Here is a 21,613-nt window from a genome sequence, read left to right on the forward strand (position 1 = left end):
TTTAGGTTACACACCATCGACGCAAATTCGGTCTGTGCAGCAACCATTACAATCAAGACGGCAGCATGTAATGTTATTCTAGGTTTAGTGGGAGGCTGCATGTGATTATCGAAACTATAACGCCATGGCTTGGATCGACAACATCTGCGGTGCAGGGTCTAACTACACTAGGATACTGAGGTGGTAAAGCAGACATCCTGCAAGCCGACACAACACTGCCAGTCTCTGCTACAGCGAGATGTGGCCCCGCTAATCTCGATCTCTCCCCACCATGGCAAACATGCTACCCGCAGAATAACCTCTAAAGGAAGCGACAACCATATCGACAGCACATCTGCCCCCCTCACAAACGTCGATTCTGCCATGGTGGTCAGTTACAGTGCCAGTAAGCAAGCTAGATAAGCAAACCCTAACACTAAATCAACACAGAGACAAAACGAGTTCGCAACATAGCGTGGTGCATAATGACGTGTTGGTTACTATATTGCAGGTTCATGGAGTGCGGTGGCTACTTGGGAAGTTCCGATGGGGAATAAACTCCCGGCTTGCCCTATCAGCTTGCCAATGTGGCATGCCAACCTACGGATACAGTAGGCACATGTCGCATCCTTTTTTTCTACTTTAAAGGATCATAGGTCTTCCTATTGACCTGTTTAATAAGCAACCGCATATCCCCATTAAATTCGATCAAGATTGCTTAGATAGCAATAAATTCAATTACAAGGCACAATTCCATCTAGAACAGCTGTGGGCGAGTTGCCCCTAAATTATCTCTGCATCTCAACGCAATACACCATCATCTCAATCTGTGGATTTCAGTAATATTCGCTTCGACACACGGGTATGAACCAGCGAATGTTAGGCAAGGAAATCAAGGGCTCATGAAGATTCAAGAAGCATTGCCTGAGGCTGAGGTTGTCATCCTTTTGGCTTATGTTATTGGCCAGAATGGCCATTACGACTCTTTTCGAAGCCAGGAGAGATAGTGGCTCTTTATTTCTTGGATCCAGAACACGCCTCCAAGCCTCTTTGTTAGAGACATTTCGTAGCCACATTAGACCAGAGTCATAAGGCTTCGTTTCTATACGTCACTCATCGTTACATCGACTCTGTAGCCTGACATCTCTGATGGCTTTCCTGAATAAATGTCCACCCTGCCAAAGCTTCGATGCTTCCCGGTGAGGGAAGCCAGCTGGTAAGATCACGTTTAAACTTTTTTGTGGCCAGCAGAAGTTTGCTGCATGTTGCCAGCTTTCACTTGACGGTGATGCCCGTCTCGCCGCAAGCATCTTCAGCACCGCGCTGCCCACACAGGTCTTAGTTCCCAGTATGTACACAAGTACCACATAACCAGCCGTAGCATGTTTCTTCTCAGCCGCCAAGCGTCAGATCTGGCTGGTGACAGTTGTCTTGGACGCTTCCCTCTCTTCACATCCCCTACTTCCCGCGGCATGTTTCTATCATTAACCCGTAACTCAGATCTCGCATATTTTCCCTCACCTCGACTCTTTCTCCTCTTTGAATTCTTAAAGAAGTATCGCTTCTTTTTGTATGAAAACTGTGTTATATCAGAACGACGAGAGCCTGTGACCATGTTGCCAAAGCAGTTTCTGGGACTATCTTCCATCCTCGTGGGATCTTGGGCCCAGAAGGCCCCTGAGGCCGTGGAACCAGACATGACCGAGGCCCCCTCATCGACGACAAATACTGCTACTACAACGACGATTACGACACATACGATTAACGTTGGTGCAGTTAGTTAATTCTTCTATCAAGCTCTTAGCCTGCACTAACCTATGGTATAGGCTGGACATAAGTTTACTCCTAATGATATTAAAGCGGATGTCGGAGATATACTCGAATATCGTTTCTATCCCGACGCGCACTGGGTAATTCGAGGAGACTTTGATAACCCATGCATCCCATACGAGTACGTTGATGTAGATAGGACAGGCTTCTCAAGTGGCCTCCAGCCCGTCAAGGCTATAACCAACGATGTAAGTGGCTAAGCTGTCTAATATCCTAAAATAGCAGTACTAATGCTGCCAGGCTCCCCGATTCCGGGTAAGAGTCAATAATACTGAACCCATCTTTTATTACTGCGGTGCTCCTGGATCCTGTGTCAAGTACCATATGATGGGCGTTGTCAATCCCGTGAGCCTGACTAAAGATTGTCATACGGCCGACCTGTTGACAATAAGTTTAGTTGAAGAATGAGACCTTGAAAGACTGGCTTAAAAAGGCAGATAATGTTGATTACCAACTAAGGCCCGGCGAACCTTTCCCAAAGGAAGAAGGTCCCAACACCTCGACTACATCTGCAATACCCGAACCGACAAAATCTACAATACCCGAATCGACCACCTCAGGGCAAACCGACAGTTCATCTTACCACCCCGCTAACGGGAACAGCCTCAGCGGCGGCGCAATTGCTGGCATTGTAATCGGTAGCGTGGCTGTCCTTCTTCTTATAATTTGCGTTATCTACCTCTGTGGCAGACGTGGTGGCTTCAACGAGGCATATCACAAAGCCTTCAGCAACAACGCCATGCCTAGCAACCTGAACGGAACACTACCCGTGGTTGAAGCTGGGGTCGGCTCGCCGAATAGTACGGCCCCGGGTTACTGGGTGTACAAGCCTATGAGTCCAATAGCTAGCAGCTCCGGTCAGAGTCACGGCACTAGCCCACCGATTACTCCTTCCCACAATTTCCCGCAAGATGTTACAAGGATGATGTCGCAAGACAGGAGCAGCTTAAACACAAACTAGTATGACCTCTCTGCCCTAATCCAGCCCTGTGGGATAATTGCAAACAAATCTAGCGTCCCTAACTCCGATGAACTCACACCTCGACCTCCGCCTCTACCACCAAAGGAAGACCTTGTGCCGCCAGCTGAGTTGCCCGGGCAAAGACTGGAGGACCCAGCAGTTGAGATGCCTAATTCTGTGGGCCTGGGGAGCTAGGGTTTGCAGACGTTTAACACAAGGCAGGCAACAACGTTCTTGCAGCCAGGTTAGGAGATGAGGTGTTGGCCTTTGAAGTAAGACTTAGGGTCAGGTCTGAATATTAACCAGATTGTATTGAAAGCGGGCAATAGTGGGTTTTTCATAGAATTAAGGTATATTTAGGAGGGTGGAAAGTGTATTTCGTAAGGTGGATAGGGATAAATAGGGTAATATGTACAACAAGCATATATTGCAGATGAGTATGTATTATACTATATCATATGGTATAAGAATAGCTCGCCGTCTACCCGGTCACCCTGAACGTGCGCCAGAGTTTGTCTCCAGCCTCGTCGAATAACTATGTCTATCTGCCAGTTATATATATATATATATATTCTAGGGCTGTCATCTCTATGTCTTTCTAATAAGTATTATTAGGCACTATGTCTATAGTCAGAAGCCGAAAGTCTTACCTCATAGGCTATTCTAACTGCCTTTACCTAGCCAGATCCCCGATGTTTCATACGAGCTGACAGTCATTCAGAATATATGCTTCTGCTTTCCTCCGCGGCCTTGAAGGGGGGTACTCCAAGCACCATCCTTGTCCAAGGACTCGACTACCTCATCCCGAGCCCAATGCCGCCCTTGCTCCTTAATCTGGTATCCAACGTGCGTACCCTCCACACGGGGCCATTCAAAACTCTCACCGAACTTAATCGTGGTTGACCTCCGCGGCTTGAAGCACATGTCTAACAGCGCCCCTTTCTCTGGCTTCTCCGAAAAAGTCCGAAGTATGGCTGCAACTTCTCTCTTTCTCAGTGGCCGGCTCCAGGTCGGGTACCGTGCCCACAACGTAGCAATTTCCCGGAAGTTGTGTGACTTGCCCCGTCATCTTAATTGGAGTCATGAATGAAATCCTCAACTCCGTTGTCATCTCGATTCAAAACGTTGATGTTCGGCCATGGAGATGGGAGGACAATGCGTAGATAGCAGCTCGTGATGTACTTCTAGCTCCGAAGGTGACACCTTGGACAGGCTTATCGGTTGTGCCTCGTCGGCTCCCATTGCCCTTTTCCGGTGGACAACCTGTGCAGTGACGGTCATTGGGCTGCCTGAAACTCATGAGTGGATATAGTCCCTGTTGATGCGTGGAAGATGAGCGACTACATTGACTTTTACTGTGGTGTTTCTGAGATATGTTCTTGGCCGTCCAAGTTGCATCCTGTTGTTCTGGCAATTCCTTCTCTACTACTCAAGAGTAGTATGCAGGTCGCGGCGGCCATCGGTCCACCTGAAACTCATAAGTGGATATAAACCCTATTGATATATTATATCTGCGTGGAGAATGACGTGTGGACGCCTATATCAACTGGGCGGCCCTCCCACGCAGGGAGGATATGAAGAGTTGACTCTAGACTACCTACGGCATTCGTCCGAACATTACTGTCAGGAATGTCATGGACATCCAGGGCGGATATCTCTGCTACAGATATGACTACTAAGAGAGGAGATAGGGGTTTGAACACTCTAATCTAATCTTGTGTTAGTGTTTATATATTGGCTTAACTAGTTGCAATGCCGAGCGCTCTGTATTTATTAGATATGGTAATTATAGCTTGCAATATTATATTATATAAAAAGAAAGTAACCCTTTACTTCTTAAAGTAACTATTTTTAACACCAATATTAGACAACCAGGACTTAACTGTATCCTCGGGACAACTTGCTGAGCAAACAATTTGGTTAGGGGACTTCAATCAGATGGCTTGTGGATATTCTCTCGGTAACTAGCCTGGGGGCCCTGATACAAGTAAATCAATTGCACCAGCTCAAGCTCAGAATCTTACTGGCTTTCCTTCAACATTCATAGACGATAGCTTATATAAATTATTTTGCAACGAGGCAGTAGCCTTTACTTCGCAGTTATGGAAAGACAGAGTGTCGGCTGTATTTTACATTTAGCCTAGAGTGTTTTATAGTTTCGGTGATATTATAACAAAGACAACTATCTCCCAAGTTGCAAAAGCCGCCAAAGCATCATAGATTAAGAGGCTTATTAGGGGGTAGATAGTGCGCAATGCTCTACTAAACTGTATATAAACTATAAAAGTCCAACGGTTTATTGCTATGCAAACCTTCCTGAAAGAATTAACTTAAGAATTATACCATTGCAAAATAGCAATTAAACATATCCATGGCCAGGCCCTTATCATCAACTCGGCAATTTCTCTCCGCTTGTTTTCGAGTAAGGGCCTCAAGTAAAAGAGCCGCCCTTTTTGCATTCCTTGTGGCTCCGTGACTAATACGAAATGCTGGGAAAGTCTCTAGGCTCTGATTCTGAGATTTCAGCACCGGTCTCGCCCTCCCCAAGGCCTTAAGTTGCTCAATGGCCCAACTGCAGTGCTCATCAGCTTCGCATTCTGCCCCAAAAAGGAACACTGGCCACATTAGGGCGATGGTATGAATAATAATCATTCCTTGGAAGCCAGCCTCATCAACCCCAACAATAGCAACATACTGATATAGACAGCTTAGAGCAGAATTAAATGTCCAGTACTTTTAGAGAGCCGTACAGTGTATATTAACATAGTAAGAAAGATTGCACTTCACACTCTCCACTTTCTATCAGGCAAAGTGACTCTCCGTTCATAAACCCTTCCACATAAGCCTCACCGACAACTACAAATCCTTCCCCTCGCGGGCGTAAAATGAGAGGGGTACTACAACCAAACAAAATAGCAACAAGATCACCGATTTGGGTATGGTTTTCCTCACGCTCATCAAGTGAGTTATCAGGGGCCCAGCCCAAGTAACCCCGTTTTGTGAGCATAAACCGCCGCTCCATGACCATTTCCCTAACATTGCAATACACATCAACATAAGTAGACTCATGCGCATCAGCTGGGATGGAATCCGTAAAGAAGCTACCCAGTGGATGTTCGCCTAGCATAAAGTCATCATGTGCCTCCCGCCAACCTTCCCACTTGTAGTAGTAGCCTTGCTGGTTTGCAAGCCATGACCATTTTCGCTCAACGAACTGAGGGAAGGCTGTCATAAAGGTAGAAGGGAGGCACGAGAGAGCCAAGTTATGCAACTGAGTTCCGCCGTGATCTGTATGTCGTAACCCTAGCAGTGCTCGCATCAGGGCATTTGATGTCTCTTCTCTGTTCCCATACGCGCTTCTCCATGAAGGATATGGGATGATGCTATCCGAATCCCATTCAAACGAGTAGCGTTCGGGCGCACCCAGTCCACCGACCGCATCCAGCACGAAACCGTCGCACTGAAGATATCTCCAGTCTTCAAGAAACCTGTAGACAGCAGGAGTGCCGTTGTCGGCATTATACACTGTCTCCGGTTTTGGTGGAAGGGTCGAGGCCCCTGTTTTGCTAATTGAGCCAGTAAAAGTTGAACCAGGTCGCCATGATGGCATTCTTCCTTTCCAGGCCCAGTCTGCTGCCCATGCAGGTGAACCGTTTCTCCCCCATGGATTCGCCAACCGTAGAGGCTCGAGACTGTTAGTATGCTTAATAAAGGCCTTGGTCACGGCTGCAAACAGTATTGGAGGGCTGAGGCTATAATCATGTCCAACCTCTCTTGCGATTTCGGGGTCCATCAGTCCGAGCAGTCCGAAAACTTTGTCTCTGACATCCCGGCACTGGCCAGAGCTGGCGACCTGTAGGAGACGCCGGAAACCAAGACGGGTGCCGATACCTTCACCTTCATACGAGATAAGTTCACGAAGCGCCTGGTGAACAAGATGAAGGCTCGTGATGTGCCATCCCGAAAATCTAAGATTCCTTCGCTTATACTCTCTCTCCAACAGAAGATCCTTGAGGGTCCAGTTATGTCCACGATACAAGACGGAAATACCGTTGCAGAAACATTCCCAGTTTAGAATCTCATCATCACACCGTAAAATGGTAAAGGATGCACCCATTACAACCTCCTGGATAACCCAGAGCCTCGACCAATACGACCGTTTCATGAGCTCGTGAAGAGCGAAGAAGCCTTCCTCTCGCACGAGGCCTGGTCGCTGAATAAGCAGTTTGGTTAGCTCCTGTTCATCTTCAGATAGAGACGCCAGTGTTCGAAGAAGGTGGAAGGCATCCTTAACATCTGCCCGTCCATTGTTGTTTCCAAGCCATGAGACAACCGCCCAAGCTCCGCCATAGATCTCTCTCATTTTCCGAACCTGACTTCCGCGCTCGACTTCATCGTTTTGGTTGATGCAAATGGCGTCGATCCAGATTTTATAATCACCCTGGAATTCTTTGTTGATTGCCAGTGCTCGCAAGGCAATCTCGAGATTCTTTGTAACTGGAAACGGAGTTCCATTCAATAATATGATCTCCCGTTTCTCTTCCCCCCAAACGTACGACAGAGCGGCAAAGTCGCCCCAGCGGTAACGGTGAGCAACTTGAGATGGCTCAGGAACCACAGGGAAAGCGTCTTTCCCCGGTGGAGCTTGGGGTCTCTGCTTGCAAGATCGTATCCATTTTGGGAGCACTCGTCGTACTGAGTGCTCAACGAGTCCCGATGCGTGAATGAAAGACAGGTATTCAGGACGGAAGTCTTTCAATGAAGCCGTCGAGAGGTGACATTGGACAAGCGAGCCGGATTGCAGTGGTTTGATTGTGACAAGGCGAATCTCATCCTTACCGTCGTCAAGCGGTCGGTATTGCGATTGCCGAATCAGAGGCTTTCCGTCAGGCGCCATAGTCGCAAGCTTTGAGGTCTTTTGAGAATCAGTCATAGGTGAAGAGAATGTACAGCATAGACTTCTAGTTCTTGAGGCAAACTCGCACGTGTGACCTGTTGGATTGGATTCTTTACACGTCCGTGAGTCTGCAGGCTGCAACTGAGTGAGCCTTGAAAAACGAAGAGTTTAAGATGCTTACTGAAGCTAAAACATGGCACCCACGCAAGTGTAAAATACTCCCGGAATGTAAAGAGCGCACACCAAAAAGTCCAAAGTGGCACCAGATAGGGACGCGTGCATAGGCCTTCAGTAAAATTGCATGCCAAAAGTCCGGAGTTACCTGACTAGAGATATGTGTTGTCCAAGGATTCTTGGTACTCCGCACATCTGTCAGGTGGTGGCGCAGCAGCACAGCCTCCGCCGCGGCAGACTTGACTTTTGGCACCGCAAACTTGTAAAGGGTTAAAGTCACATACTTGCAGCACGCCTAGGCTCACAGCCAAACGAGCCATATCAGAGTGTATATGCAGAGTAATGAACTAGGCGCTCTGTGAGACACCATAAGGCACAATACGTAGTCACGTATTACAGTATTGCTTCGGCCACTGGGAGATGTGAGGCCTTTCCCGAACAACGATAACTTTGTTGGTGATTTTGGAGACTGAGTGGTTCCAAACAAATAACGCACACAGAACTAACCTTTGTTCGTTTATCAGTGGTGTTCCTTTTCATTCATTATACCAACTTCGGTCATCAGGATGCTCCCACCACGTCAGGTGCAGAAGTCTAGGAAGGGTCATGAGATGACGGCGCGTATCAGCAAACAACACCTTGAGTATGTCAGTCCGCGTGAATTGCAACGTGTCCTGGGTATGTACCTTGAATTTTTCATATGCGTCTGGGCTTGAGAAGCGAACTGCAGCTTCCCAGCAAGTTTTCTATAAATTACTAAATAGCTCATGGTGTGTGTGCAGCATATTAAGCTGATCATAAATAAAATGTTTTCTTCCTGGCGCGGTCATGATGAAGCGTTTGAATCATAATGCCCCTACTATAGTTTTTAGGCAAGGACTGACTTTAGGGTTAGCATGTTATCTGAGATAATATACCGTAGCCCAAAAGCTCGGCCCAAACGTTGCCGGGTGTTAGTTTCGGTCCGATCAGAATAGGAGAAGGACTATAGTGTCACCGAAGTGACTAAATTTGATTGACGTAACCTTGATATTCGGACCTCATAGGTCTGTTTCCGTACCCTATTCTGCACGCGTTTCGTTCGAGCAGGTGTAAAACCAGTCCAGACACGTCCTCATTCTACGGGCAGGCTATCACACGCATTGCAAAGCCATATCTAAAATCCCAATTACATTTCGTAAATGAAGAATACTAATACACTTAACTCAGCTAATGGATATTCTTACATTGCTGAGATTTAGTTGTAATAATTCCACAGGGCAGTGGCAGTTATGCCAAGTATTATCAATTAACCAAATCTATGCTCCTCTGTCACGTATTGACCATTGACTTTGAATGGGGCGCATGGAAGAAGAACTGCAATTACCCGAGCACGATGCTTCTTGGAGGCGTTAATCCATCTGTGCATAGTTGCCCGCTGAACGATGTGATCCTACAAGACACGACTGTTAGCGGTGTTTTACAAGGAAGACCGTCGAACTATAAGAAAAGAATCATAAAAAGCTTACCCCAGCTTTTAAGAGGACCTTTTGGCCACTATCAAGCTCATGATATACCTCTCCCATCACACAAGTCGAGATATCCAAAGACACTGTTCGATGCATATGACCCACCGCACCGGGGTCGATGTCAAGATTTATCACATTTGCCCCTCCCAGCTCAACCTGTCCTGTTTGAGTGTTTAATCCTGATGAGGGAACGAGAAATTCCGTACTCCGGGTGTAGCTAGTAAGAGAGTCGTGTGAAAGGTGTGCCTTCAGGTCTTGATTATCCGCCAATTCTGTAGGTAGCTTCAGAGTAGCATAAGAGCGTGATGCTATTCCAAAGCCAGGCACTTCCGCAGTGCATAACTCAGGTGCATCTGTGTAAATGCTTTCTCCAGTGTTCAGGTCATGGCCTGTTATGTATCGTTTGACAGGATAATCAATTCCTGTGATTCCCTCCTTAGAGCTTTCTTGGTTGGAGGGACTCATGATATAGGAGGGCTAAGCAGGTAATAAACAGAAATGTATATAATATTATGCCTACCGATATCAGGCAGTAGCCTTTTGCAATCGGAGGATGTAGTAACAACTTACTTGACCTGAGTTCGTACAGTTGCAAGTAGGATGATAAATACCGGAGGGAGAGATTTAAGGTAATCGGAATTTCTGGATTTTCATTACGTGGGACATGGGGGCTGAGGAGGCGAGCAATACCGTGATAGATATGTTCCGGTCTAAGTTCCGTTAAAGTCAATTGCACAACGCCTTGGTAGAAGAGTCAACTCATAGCAAGGTCATTTCATGCACGGCAGAGTTAACCATTAGCATCATCTCTTAACACCAAGTGGTTTGGAAGCGCAGTTATAACTGCTATATCTACCAACTTATTTTTTATCAGCTATATGAACTTTAACCTCTAGATATGTCTCTAACCATTTTTTCCTGCTATACAGCAATTGACATTATAAGCGAGCAGCGTCGTCGTCTTCCGAAGCCCCACCGCCAGCCATAAACGGGACCGGATAGTGTTCCGGGATAATTCCGAAATACCGTCGACGGATGTCTTGTCCATCATCTTGAAATATCATTGAAGCCTTGCAATGCCCTGTTAGTCGTAGTCGTTAACAGTAATCTTAGTTCCAAACTCACGTCTTACAATGATCTTAGAACGCATAGTACCTCAATCTTTCAGCGCAGCTGTGCTATGGCTTATCGGGGTTATCTTGACCCGTCTTATATACAATAAATACGGACATGGTCTGAATCATGTACCTGGCCCTTGGCTTGCTGGCTTTACAGATCTATGGAGGCTTCTCGTCGTTCGTGGTCGTCGAGCACAAGAAGTACATATCGAGCTACACAAGAAGTACGGGCCTGCTGTCAGATTGGGCCCTCGAGCAGTATCTATTGCAGATACAGACGCCTTGAAGGTCATTTACAGTCCGAGTGCAGGATGGTCGAAGGTGACTTGGAGATCCGTCAACCGAAGAATCGCTAGCTGATTGATCACTATTTCTAGTCGAAGTTCTACCCGGTGCAGCAAGCTCTGGCTAAAGGAAAGAGACTCGAAACCATGTTCAACACAGACAACGACAGATATCACGCCAGACTTCGAAGATCAGTGTCTAATGCCTATGCAATGAGCACCCTTGTCACATTCGAACCCTTTGTCGATTCAACATCAGCCGAGTTCATCAGACAGCTCAAGCTTCGTTTTTCCGACCAGACCGGCAATGCAGGCATTTGTGACTTTGGCGCGTGGCTCCAGTTCTACGCTTTTGATGTGATTGGAGAATTGACGTTTTCCAAGCGACTGGGGTTTGTCGAGAAAGGTATCGATATTGACAACATTATCCGGGATCTAGAGGGTTTCTTAAATTACGTGTCATGGGTAACGACTTTCTCAAACTTCTCACGCTTCAGCCGCTGACAACAAAACCTGTACAGATTGGCCAGATCCCGTTCCTAGATAACCTGTTCATAAAGAACCCCATCAAAATTTGGCTAGTCAAATATGGGTTCCTTAACTCGAGTGCGCCAGTTGCCGAATTTGCGAGAAAGCATCTTGTCGAACGCCAGCATGAGGAAGCATCGGATATGCCAAAAGCTCTGAGGAGGGACTTCCTGAATCGTTTCAAAGAGGCGCATAACAAAGACCCCGACTTTATCACTGAGCAACTTGTCCTGGCCCTGACAGTAGCTAATATGTTTGCGGGATCTGACACAACCGGGATTACACTGCGAGCTGTCTTCTACTACCTGCTGAAGGACCCTCCAAAGATGGAAAGTCTTCTCAAAGAGCTCGCAGCCGAGAGCAAGGCCGGCCGGTTCTCGAGAGATGACGGGCTTGTGCAATGGGAGGAAGTAAGGGATCTACCCTACCTGAGCGCTGTAATCAACGAGGCCCTTCGCTGTCACCCTGCAGTTGGGCTGACTCTCGAGAGAATAGTGCCTTCAGGTGGAGTTACACTTGGTGGACACTTTATTCCTGGTGGAAGTATCGCTGGTTGTTCCCCATGGGTTATCCATCAAGACACCGAGGTTTATGGTGCCGATGCCGCAGAGTTTCGCCCTGAACGCTGGATCGAAGCAACACCGGAACAGCGAAAGAAGATGAATAGTTGTCTCTTATCTTTTGGCGCTGGGGCTAGGACGTGTGTCGGCAAGAACATATCCTTATTAGAGCTCTACAAACTTGTCCCAACTATTCTACGGATCTTTGAGGTAGGATTTCCGAGTGTCTGCTGTTGTATTTTAGGCCATGAAAGCTAATCTTCTTTTTCCTTTTCAGCTTGAGCTGGTTAATCCAGACACTCCATGGAAGCTCCACAATGCGTGGTTTGTACGGCAAATGGGCTTTAATGTGAGACTGAAAGAAAGAAAGACGATTCTTTAAATCTTTAATTTCAGGGCCTGAAACCTCCAGATAAACTGGGTGAGTGAAGAGGGAATACAGGGAAGGTCTGGTATTACCAGATGTATGTTAAGAATTAGGTAAACCATAAGTACGCTTATTGATTAATGAAACTTGTCGTGACTGCTTAAGCCTATGAACATCCCATAGATACTAGATATGGGATTGATATTCGTTGACGGTATCGTTATAAAGCAAAGAAAGAACCGCATTGCTTATCATGATGTTATCCGCACGGCTCTTGCTTGCAGTGCGTCACTATCAGCTGTAAACAAAATTATGCTAACTTCCATACAGGTTCATCATAGTAGGAAACATGTCCATATCGAGATCAAACACGCCATTAATACCCAGAGTGCCTAGTCGTGCCTCGGTGGGCCCTCGCTCAGTATTCTGAGCCATTCCCATACCTCGAGTAAAATCAAGACTATCATTCTCCACAAATGTCGCCAGCTCGGCATCGTTGGGGCCAAAGCGCTCTCCAAGAGTCTCAAAATTGAAGTCTGACATGATCCAGCTATTTCGACGATCAAGGCTCGAATCGGCCATCCAGGATGTAGGCAGCTTATTGAAGCCTGTCATTGACCTCTCAGGCATTGTGCCCAGAGAGTCAGTATTGAATGAATAACAGCCTACTTCTTGATCACTTTGCACTCTCTGACCAGTATTGTTTCTCAGGTCATTGAGCTGATTTTTGTACATGCTGGACGTCCCAGTTCTGCATTGTACGGGGTCTTGATCTTCAGTTTGTGGGGGCGTCAGGTGCTGTGTCAAACGATCTGGTATCGAGCTTCGCCTCATATTCGAGGGGCTCTGGCGGTCCAGCCCTCCTTGTGAGTCCGAGGCAAGTACGCGCCCAACGAGCCGACTAAGTCTAGAAACGCAACGCATCATCTTTCCAGAGACCCAAATCCTCTGGCAGTACTCATTCAAACACTGGGTGGCGGCGAGTATCAGACCCCCATATCTTCTCTTGGAGCCCGGTTCCCTCGACACCAAACCGACCATGACGAGTGCACAGCTAGTGACGTAGTGGCTGAGTGCGAAGCTATACTTGAGTCCATCGTCTTGTATGCTTTGGTGAGTGGTAAGAATCCGGGCAGCGAGGCTAGCACACTCGATTGAGGACTCAAGGTCATCTTCCTCTGTATGGTAGATAGCGCTGGAACTTGGCAATAGTGGTCTTCTGATTAAAAGACGTAGATATGTGCAGCACTAGGTATTGTCAGTCCCCAGAGCTATCAACGGATTCGCTATCAATCAGGACTCACATTGTTAAAGAGAAATGTTTGTTTTACTTGCCATCGAGGTCTCGTGCTAAACTGCGCCTCGTAAGGAGCATCAAGGTCATATTTCAAGCATGTCGGAATTGTGTTGAGTAGTTTTCCGACAGCAGTATCAACATATTGGATCATGGCTGGCATGGAAGCAGTGGACGACTTGACACCGTATAAAACTTCCCAAGTCTTGCCAGCTATACGGCAATAACGCACCATGGCAATAACATAAGGAATACATGAAGGGGATGAGTCCCTCGCAGTCTCGACAACTATCTCGTGCTGAAGGTCTGCTATGGTCTCCTTTCTCGACGCAAATCGTGTCATCCACTCATCACTAAGATCCAATGGTAAGGCCGTATCAACGTTGCTGTCTTGAATGAGATATGGCTTCCCGGACTCTAGAGCTAGTCGTCGATCCAGCAGATACAAAGACCACCAAGCACGTGAGTACAACTGGTTGTAATAAGCTGGCATGCTCTCGATGGTACTTTGGCGATGCAAGCCTATTGTTTGCGCAACCGACACACTCAACGCGTGTACTCTGGCTGCTTTCTGGTTTGCGTCTAGTCGGAACATGTAAATTATCTATGCAGGGTCAGAAATTATATAGGAAGCAAGTACCGGTGTCTTGACTCACCCTAACTATCAACACTTGCAACATAAGCAGTGACTTTATAGCCGTGTTACTGGTTTCAAGCAGATCACCAAGCAGACTCATGCCCACGCTATACAGACTCCAGCCAGAAGATTCAACACCGCTGCGGTCGCTCATTCTTGCTGACATGCTACATCGTCCAAGAGCTAGGCAAAAGCACACCAAAGCAACGGAAACCCGGAGTTGCTCACTTTGTGCTGACTCGACGGAGGAGCTGATCGCTGGGTGCTGCCACATTTCGTTGAAGATGTCCCAAACTGCCGGGGGGTGAACGACCGGATACATCGGGTGCACCTCGTCCATGAAGACTTGTAGGTGATACCTGCATTGTTTCTCATCGGTCATGACGCCATGCCGTGTCAATATCCGTTCGAACCATCCGCCTTTTCTGCCTGTCGTATCGTTTGGCGATGTTGCTGTTGCTGGTGGGAGGAGAGACGATGCTGGGGAAGTGTTGTCTATTCGCATGGCCGACGATGCGGAGCTTTGATAATCTATGGGTTCGTTCTCGTCTTCAAGTGTCGGAGTTATAGTCATCTCTCCTGCAAACGTTTGTCCCTCTGTCTCTAGGGCACTTTGTAGTTTGGCTGCTGAAGGCTTGAGTTGGTCCTCGACTGATGCATAATCATGCGTTGGTCTGGACAGATCGGGAGTGGGTGGTCTCATCAGACGTAGATGGCGTTCTACAGCTTCTAGGCGAACTAAGACTTCGCGGTTGATGCTGCCATGGTTCATAAGCTCATATCATCAAGGCAAGCGCAAAACATATTTACCTATCGTTTGAGGGGTAATAAGCTTGGTCTTGACCTCCAGCGGGACCTGGCCTCAAGTCTTGACGGGCCTGCTGTGCGCCCCTTGGAGCAGAGGGCTGGCAAGGTAGTTGTTTCGCGAGGCATTGTCGACATGGATCTCCTCCTTCGCACTGGTAGGATAAGACTCGTCAGAATCGCCTTCTATATCGGCATTGAAGGAGGACGGCAGGACATGAACACCAACCTTGATCTTGCGCTGCTGGCAGGAAGTACTGTGACGGTCAGGGACACCGTTTCAATGTTTATGCAAGTCGTGGATCTTCCTTACCAAGCTCTAGATATGTATTTCCCTCTCTTCATCTTCTTCGCAGGCCGTTCCGTGGATTCAGCATTGGCCGCTGCCGTGTCTTTGGCGACGTTCCTTTTCTTGGTCCCATCTTGGTCGTCTGTTGGCGTGGTCTCACGGGCATCGTCAGTTGCGGAGGCGGTCTGGTCTACAGCCTCGCTAGCTGGATCCCAATCCTGTATATCAGATGGAGACATTACGCTGACTGAGCTTTGAATGCAGATGGAAGTCTGCCAGATGCCATGAGCTCAATCAATTCAGGACTCTGTAGTACGAAGCTTGGTGAAGCAAGTGCTGGACAGGTTGATGCACGGGTCCTGGGCTACTGCGGGGACTGCCCCCCCTTCCCCAGACGCTCCCCCAGTTCGGATATGATCTAGTCACCGATGCCGAGATGATTGTCAGGGTTCCCCGCGAAACTGAGGCTTGGTCGCTGACGGTAGTGTCTGGGGACCATAGCGTCCAATTGCTGCTGGCTGATCATGCGGAGCTCTCGGATTGGATGGCTTGCCACTCTTTGGACGGAATTTGGCTGGAATTTCCGTGAAATGGGGCCGCGACTCGAGCTGATTGGCTTGTCACGGATGTGGTCAGTGTCATAGAGTTCGGCTAGTGATTTCAGTCAGCAGCTAACTCAAGTTGGCCTTGAAAGTCTAGACTCTGTGACATCCTTGTCGCCCCATAATGCCCTCGCTCCATATTTTAATTGGTTACCATACAACTCAAGGGTGGAGGACAGCAAAGCGGATCCCTTCGAGACAAGAGGCGATTCAGGGTAGGATCTCCTATTATGGTTTCTCACAATCTAAGCAATCCGTCTTTAGAATTTCCTAGCAAAGCATAGTCTTCTCAGGCAAGCAAGTTGGATTAAAATAAGAGGTACGGAGGTTACCTGAATTGTGATGAGATAATCGCTACGAGGACTATCATCGGATCTACGCTACTCTAGTAACAAGCGTCAAGTTCAAGGTGCGGGAGCAACCTCTCCCGGATGAAATCCTCAGCACTGTGAAGCTTCACACCCAACATTGCCACCTCTGGAGTCGGAATGTCAACCCCAGGGTACATCCCCACATTGTTGTAAAGTTGCAGCATGATATCGCGATCCGGAATACCACAGGTTGGCTTAACCTTGTAAATGACCTTTTTACCAGACACTGTATAAATCAGATTAGTCACGTATTGGTGATTCTCAATAATTGGAGACAGACCTTTCTCAAGAATTGCGTTGATATCGCCCATTGTCTCCCGAGCTCCACTTGCGAGAAAGTATTTACCATCAAGAGTAGCCTTCTTCTCATCCCACTGATCGAACAGCGCTTTGGCAACTGCTCCAAGGTCTTTCTCGACGTAAAGTGAAGTAACTGCATTGCCGTTGGTTAGCATAGATATCTGGTAAAAAGGATAAGAGGGAACTCACGCTCAGCATCGGGTCCGATAATGGGTCGCGTCATGGTAATAACATCATTCTCCTTGTCATATGCAGCATACTTTCGCGAGATCATGTTCTCATAAAAGTTACCAGTACGAATGAAGGCACCCTTGAGGCCTGCATCGCGAATGACTGCATCAACAGACTGTTTTCCTGTAGCAACCACGTTAGCTCAAGGCCCTTCAAGGATGTATTGACATGAAATACCTTCATACAGCCTTGTGACAAACTTGCCCCCGGATATCTCTCGAGAACTTGGCAAAGTGCTCCAAAGGAAACATTCAACACCAGCTGCCACTGATGCTTCGACGATATGCTGACCTTGTTTCTCCTCGCTCATAGGATCATCAAGAACAGCCTATAGAGTAAGTATAGAACATGGTGCGAGGCTAGGTGAGACTAACCGTATCGTAAAAGTCAGTGACAGCAAAGACACCCCAGACCCCCTTGAATGCCTCTGGCAGGGTGGAAGGGATAGTCAAATCAGCCTTCACCAGCTGCGCTCCCTTTGCAGCCAGGGCTTTGGCCTTTTCCGAGCTGGGATTTCGAGTAAGACATCGTACCAGATATTGGTCCGGATATTGAACCAATAGGTTGGCAATTGATCCACCTTGACAGTCAGTCAGTCAGTCCTGCTCATAGTTATAAGCAAAGGTGCTGCTTATGCTCACCTTGAGTTCCAGTGGCACCGAGGACTAAGACAGTTTTCGACATCTTCAGAGGGTTGAGGTTTAAGAAGGTTTAACGAGAGCGGGAGCTCGAAATAAGACGGATGATGTAGATCTATGATGGGGACAAGATAGATGGAGGAAGGTGCCTAATCCAAGTCACTGCCTGCAGATAAATACGAAAGAACAATAGACATGACTTGTTTGTATATGATGGGGCCTCGACCTCGCAACGTGGGGGACATGGGGCCTCCCCACTTGTGGGGCCCCGAACTTCCAGGACAGTTTGCCAACCTATTTGTATACAATAGGCAAATGCCCATATTGCTTGCTGTTGAAAACCTCCCTGATATTGCTTCCTGCCTATCTCTCCTTTACAGATACCACCAATCGTCTCCCACAACCTACTGCTTTACAAAATGGCCGACAAATATCTAGCCGAGATCAAAAGCCGTCGAACTTGTTACTCGATCGAGGCCAAGTCCCCAATCAGCGATGCCCGTATCATCGAAATAGCCCAGGAAGTGGTCAAGCACACGCCCAGTTCCTTCAATTGCCAATCTACTCGTCTGGTGGTTCTTCTCAAAGAGGAGCATGTTAAGTTCTGGGATATGGCAACAGAGTGCTTTAAAGCAACTATGAAATCAGGCATCTTCGCTGAATATGAGAAGAAATTACTACAGCGCCGGGCGGGCTACGGAACGGTAAGCCATTGGCCCATGTTGACATATTCTAACCGTGTTCTGATGGAAGTGATGACAGATACTACTGTTTGAAGACTTGGACGTTGTTCGAGAGTATCAAGCCAAGTTCCCTCGATTCGCAACACATCTTTTGCAATTCTCCGAGCACAACAATGCCATGCAGACTCTTAACTTGTGGACTGCCCTGTCTCTTGAGGGGCTCGGGTGTAACCTGCAGCACATCAATCCCATCATAGATCAAACACTCATCGGAGAATGGGATATCTCACCACAATGGTCACTGAAAGGTCAATTAGTTTTTGGCAAGCCGACCGGTGGAACTCTGCATGATAAAACGTTCCTCCCAATAGAGGACCGGTTATTTGTTCATGGGGTTTAGTAGAAACACGGTGTTGGCTGAAATCGGATCTTTATAGCATGGCACCGGGAGCAGTGCTGACGCGATGTATGCAAGAACTTCTTGAGTGCAGCATGGCTAATGAGGAAAACCGAACGCGATTACCAAGTTAATATTCGCTTCTTCTTTCTCACTCAGATTCATGCGTGAACCCACACATTACCCTCAAGAGTTGAGAATAGCTACATCCATCCCATTTGCCAAAGCCATCCATAAGATGAGCAAACTTCCTGGCAATCTTCTTAGCAGCCACGCCGCCAAGCCCTTGCACTTCTCCAGCAAACGAAACAGAGCCACCTTTGTTTATAAATCCAATGGCGGGGTTCGAAGTGACTGTTTCACGTCCAAGCCTTCCCAGCGATAAATACCCAGTAGCTCGCCCAAACCCTTCGTCTCCGACTGTAGTCCAATCTACGTCACGGAGCAGCTCAAAAACAGGTCCACCAGAGCCATTACCTGTGTAGCTAGTAACAAGGAAGTATTGACTTATCACAAGCGCTGAGACAAATAGTACCAAATCCGGTCGAGTGAGATATGATTCGCGGACGAGGCACGAATCCAAGATGCTGAATACTTGAGCCGCATGGAGCAGCGCCCTGCGAGCACTACTTGACTGCGACCATCTGAAAACATGAACTAGGGAGTCCTCAGCAGCTTCCAACCCATCACGACCGCACGCAGTTTCCAAAAGGTCAACGTCCGTTGTCAATAGAATGCACAGATAATGCCAGCCTAACGCATTGTTCTGATGTCGTTCACCCAAGAAGCTGGCATGCGCCTTGGGCAGCAATACAACGTCAGCAATGATGGTCTTGTAATCCTCATCCGTTGAAAAGCTCTCAGCAAGGCTGATAGACTGGGAATGTTCATTCCGCCCATGCTTTTCTGAAAGTCTGGCTTTGGCTGCTATCAGTCTGAGGTAGAGAGAGCGGAGGAGGATCTGAGTAGAATTCTGGTTGAGCTTCGACGGTGACAAGACGTGAAAACTCCGGGAATTCATTCGAGGCATTGTGATACGTACACCTTGCTGCACCGAGCGCAAGAACGCCGTGGCTGTTGTTGCATCTTCAAAGAGAGCATCGTCACACGGCAGGTATAGTTCGACCTTGTCTATTGCAATAACCCCGGACGTGCTCATCAGCCGGGCATAGGCCATGTCCAAGTAGAGAAGGCAGCATATGAGGCTGTACAGAGTCAAAAAAGTTGGTCTAACCTGGCAGGTCGACTTACCGTTTGACAGATTCAACTCGTGCCCATGCCTTCCAGAGGTTGTCTGGGCTTTGTGCTCCTTGTCTCACTTTGAGAATCGGATCGTCATCATATCCAGCCATGAAGAGGCCTTGTCCATCAGCCGTCTATCAAGAACGATCAGTTAGGCATATTGACTGTAAGTGATATCGGTCATGGTAGACCTACACGAAGCATCTGAGTACAGACTGTGTATGATTGGTGTATATCAATCTCATCCTGTGAATACTCAGTGACTGCTCTAGAGATCCGACAAGGGTAATTATGTACGCGAAAGCCCAAGGCTAAGTAGGCTATAATGAGTGCAGTGGCAAGAGTAGTGAGGATGTCGGATGGTGCACTCTTGAGCAGTGTCTGAGACGTCAAATCGTGGAGACAGGCGGGCAACAACTTCTGCAATAGCATTAGCAATTGCTCTCATAATTTACTCGGCCGATAACATGCCCCGAGGTATCTAGTGAGAAAACCCTTGGTGTGTGCTCGATCCAAGTAGGACACGCCAACTAAACACATTGCGAGCAACAGCGAGCTCGGTGCGTCTCTAGCCTTAAAAGTGCTCTTGTGTATGAATGGCAAGACCGGATGGAAGAACTGAAAGTAGAAGTCCAAGCTTGAGTCGAGTAGATCCACAGAAAACATGGCAGTCTTATCAGTAGTTGTTGCTGACGAGCCACATGATCCGTCAAGATCGTTGCAGTACCGAATCAGACGATTTCTACATGCTTGATCCATATTGCGTCCCAATGATTGGTAGTCTTCGAGATTGACACTCTGCTGTGGTGTCGTGAAAATGTTATCAGCATTGTGCTTAATCACCGCATCCCATAAACGACTGTTGATTGGTGTAAGCACCTTGGGTCGCTGTCTCGACCAGATTCGTTGTACTTTCTGCATCTGACTGGCTGATATGGTCATGAGCCCACCACTTCTTGACTTCTGGCTACATGAGGTAGTATCTATGGTTGGTATCGAATATGGGAAGCCAGAACTGTCCAAGTCGGGGCCATCTATTGCATCGTAGTTAAACTGCATGTCACCGAAACCTGGCGTCTGTCCCGTCCCGAACGAAAACATGCTAAAGTTGTCGAAACTTCCAAGGATACCTTGTTGGTCGAATTCTATCCCAGTAAAGGTCGAGACTTGGTCGATATCAAACTGCGATAGAAGCATGTCGGAGATTGTGCAAGTGGACTGAGCCATTGAAATTCCTTGGCTATCATCAACAATATGCTGAGACTGTGGTGAAAACCTTTGCCGTTTTTTTGGCCTTAGCATATCCTCTACATGAGTTTCGGTAGGTGGCGATTGCATCGCGGAGCTTGGGGCGGACGGCGCATGCTGAGGCGACGCCGTGGAGTTGCGGTCTTGGGCCCCGGGAACGGCTGGGTCTAGAGATACACTTATTTGTCGCTCTGGAAGTGAGATCGAAACGTTTCCATCATCGCAGCATAATTCGTTATCATGGCCAAGCTGAATAATATCTGAGGACGGGCGTTCAGGTCGATATTCGCTTTGGCCATTGTTGTTTGTCGAGAAGTGCGTTTGAGAGTGCCGAAATAGAACGTCACTGCACCTGAATATTAGCCAGTATCCATATATGCACATGGTATATATGTAGTTGTATGCGACTTACCTTCTAGCATAGCTCCTACCGCATTTACAGCACTTGAAAGGCTTCTCACCAGTATCTTTGGTTGTTAGTAATGAACATTGATGATGTCGTGAAGTAACTTACGGCTTCTCTCGTGCCGCTTCAAGTGTTCCTCCTTGGTGAATACACGTTCGCAATACGCGCATTTCCTCGGTCTGCCTTTGGGGCGCGTCATGGGGCTGGTCAAAGCGACGTTATCAACAGTTCCAGTTTTGCATATAATTATGGTGAAGCGCATTGA

At 47.6% G+C, this 21,613-nt stretch overlaps 7 protein-coding genes across 7 annotated transcripts; 3 read left to right on the forward strand and 4 right to left on the reverse strand.

The window, feature by feature from the left end:
* Positions 1 to 1,592: 1,592 nt before the first annotated feature.
* FOBCDRAFT_264486 (uncharacterized protein) lies at positions 1,593 to 3,014 on the forward strand (the record flags this gene model as incomplete). The annotated part of the gene is made up of 5 exons (XM_031190818.3): positions 1,593 to 1,754; positions 1,806 to 1,997; positions 2,050 to 2,154; positions 2,207 to 2,769; positions 2,824 to 3,014. The coding sequence occupies 5 exons, from the start codon at positions 1,593 to 1,595 to the stop codon at positions 2,963 to 2,965; spliced, it is 1,164 nt and encodes a 387-aa protein (XP_031032049.2). The 3' UTR covers positions 2,966 to 3,014.
* A 2,514-nt stretch (positions 3,015 to 5,528) lies between these two features.
* Positions 5,529 to 7,667, reverse strand: FOBCDRAFT_146854 (heterokaryon incompatibility protein-domain-containing protein; the record flags this gene model as incomplete). Its single annotated transcript, XM_054707038.2, has 1 exon — positions 5,529 to 7,667. One exon carries the CDS (start codon positions 7,665 to 7,667, stop codon positions 5,529 to 5,531), a length of 2,139 nt encoding a protein of 712 aa, XP_054563013.2.
* Positions 7,668 to 9,020: 1,353 nt separating this feature from the next.
* On the reverse strand, positions 9,021 to 9,905 carry FOBCDRAFT_264487 (uncharacterized protein). The gene is made up of 2 exons (XM_054707039.2): positions 9,350 to 9,905; positions 9,021 to 9,273 (listed from the first exon to the last, which is right to left on the reverse strand). Exons 1-2 carry the CDS (start codon positions 9,812 to 9,814, stop codon positions 9,130 to 9,132), a joined length of 609 nt encoding a protein of 202 aa, XP_054563014.1. The 5' UTR covers positions 9,815 to 9,905; the 3' UTR covers positions 9,021 to 9,129.
* Positions 9,906 to 10,482: 577 nt separating this feature from the next.
* On the forward strand, positions 10,483 to 12,339 carry FOBCDRAFT_253257 (cytochrome P450; the record flags this gene model as incomplete). The annotated part of the gene is made up of 4 exons (XM_031190821.3): positions 10,483 to 10,788; positions 10,845 to 11,216; positions 11,273 to 12,049; positions 12,117 to 12,339. The coding sequence occupies 4 exons, from the start codon at positions 10,483 to 10,485 to the stop codon at positions 12,219 to 12,221; spliced, it is 1,560 nt and encodes a 519-aa protein (XP_031032052.3). The 3' UTR covers positions 12,222 to 12,339.
* Positions 12,340 to 12,501: 162 nt separating this feature from the next.
* FOBCDRAFT_253258 (uncharacterized protein) lies at positions 12,502 to 17,503 on the reverse strand. The gene is made up of 14 exons (XM_059611034.1): positions 17,376 to 17,503; positions 17,109 to 17,314; positions 16,912 to 17,062; positions 16,693 to 16,857; positions 16,484 to 16,636; positions 16,226 to 16,429; positions 15,711 to 15,881; positions 15,473 to 15,566; positions 15,255 to 15,431; positions 15,171 to 15,198; positions 14,948 to 15,096; positions 14,157 to 14,895; positions 13,511 to 14,104; positions 12,502 to 13,454 (listed from the first exon to the last, which is right to left on the reverse strand). Exons 1-14 carry the CDS (start codon positions 17,416 to 17,418, stop codon positions 12,522 to 12,524), a joined length of 3,807 nt encoding a protein of 1,268 aa, XP_059467891.1. The 5' UTR covers positions 17,419 to 17,503; the 3' UTR covers positions 12,502 to 12,521.
* Positions 17,504 to 17,791: 288 nt separating this feature from the next.
* Positions 17,792 to 18,487, forward strand: FOBCDRAFT_190343 (Nitroreductase-like protein; the record flags this gene model as incomplete). The annotated part of the gene is made up of 2 exons (XM_031190825.3): positions 17,792 to 18,076; positions 18,135 to 18,487. The coding sequence occupies 2 exons, from the start codon at positions 17,792 to 17,794 to the stop codon at positions 18,453 to 18,455; spliced, it is 606 nt and encodes a 201-aa protein (XP_031032056.2). The 3' UTR covers positions 18,456 to 18,487.
* Positions 18,488 to 18,603: 116 nt separating this feature from the next.
* FOBCDRAFT_253260 (uncharacterized protein) lies at positions 18,604 to 21,547 on the reverse strand (the record flags this gene model as incomplete). Its single annotated transcript, XM_059611035.1, has 7 exons — positions 18,604 to 19,657; positions 19,704 to 19,828; positions 19,890 to 19,909; positions 19,992 to 20,114; positions 20,150 to 21,294; positions 21,355 to 21,409; positions 21,457 to 21,547. The coding sequence occupies 7 exons, from the start codon at positions 21,545 to 21,547 to the stop codon at positions 18,604 to 18,606; spliced, it is 2,613 nt and encodes an 870-aa protein (XP_059465931.1).
* Positions 21,548 to 21,613: the final 66 nt, after the last annotated feature.

Source organism: Fusarium oxysporum, chromosome X (genome assembly GCF_013085055.1).
Source record: "Fusarium oxysporum Fo47 chromosome X, complete sequence".
In the NCBI taxonomy this organism is placed as follows: domain Eukaryota; kingdom Fungi; phylum Ascomycota; class Sordariomycetes; order Hypocreales; family Nectriaceae; genus Fusarium; species Fusarium oxysporum.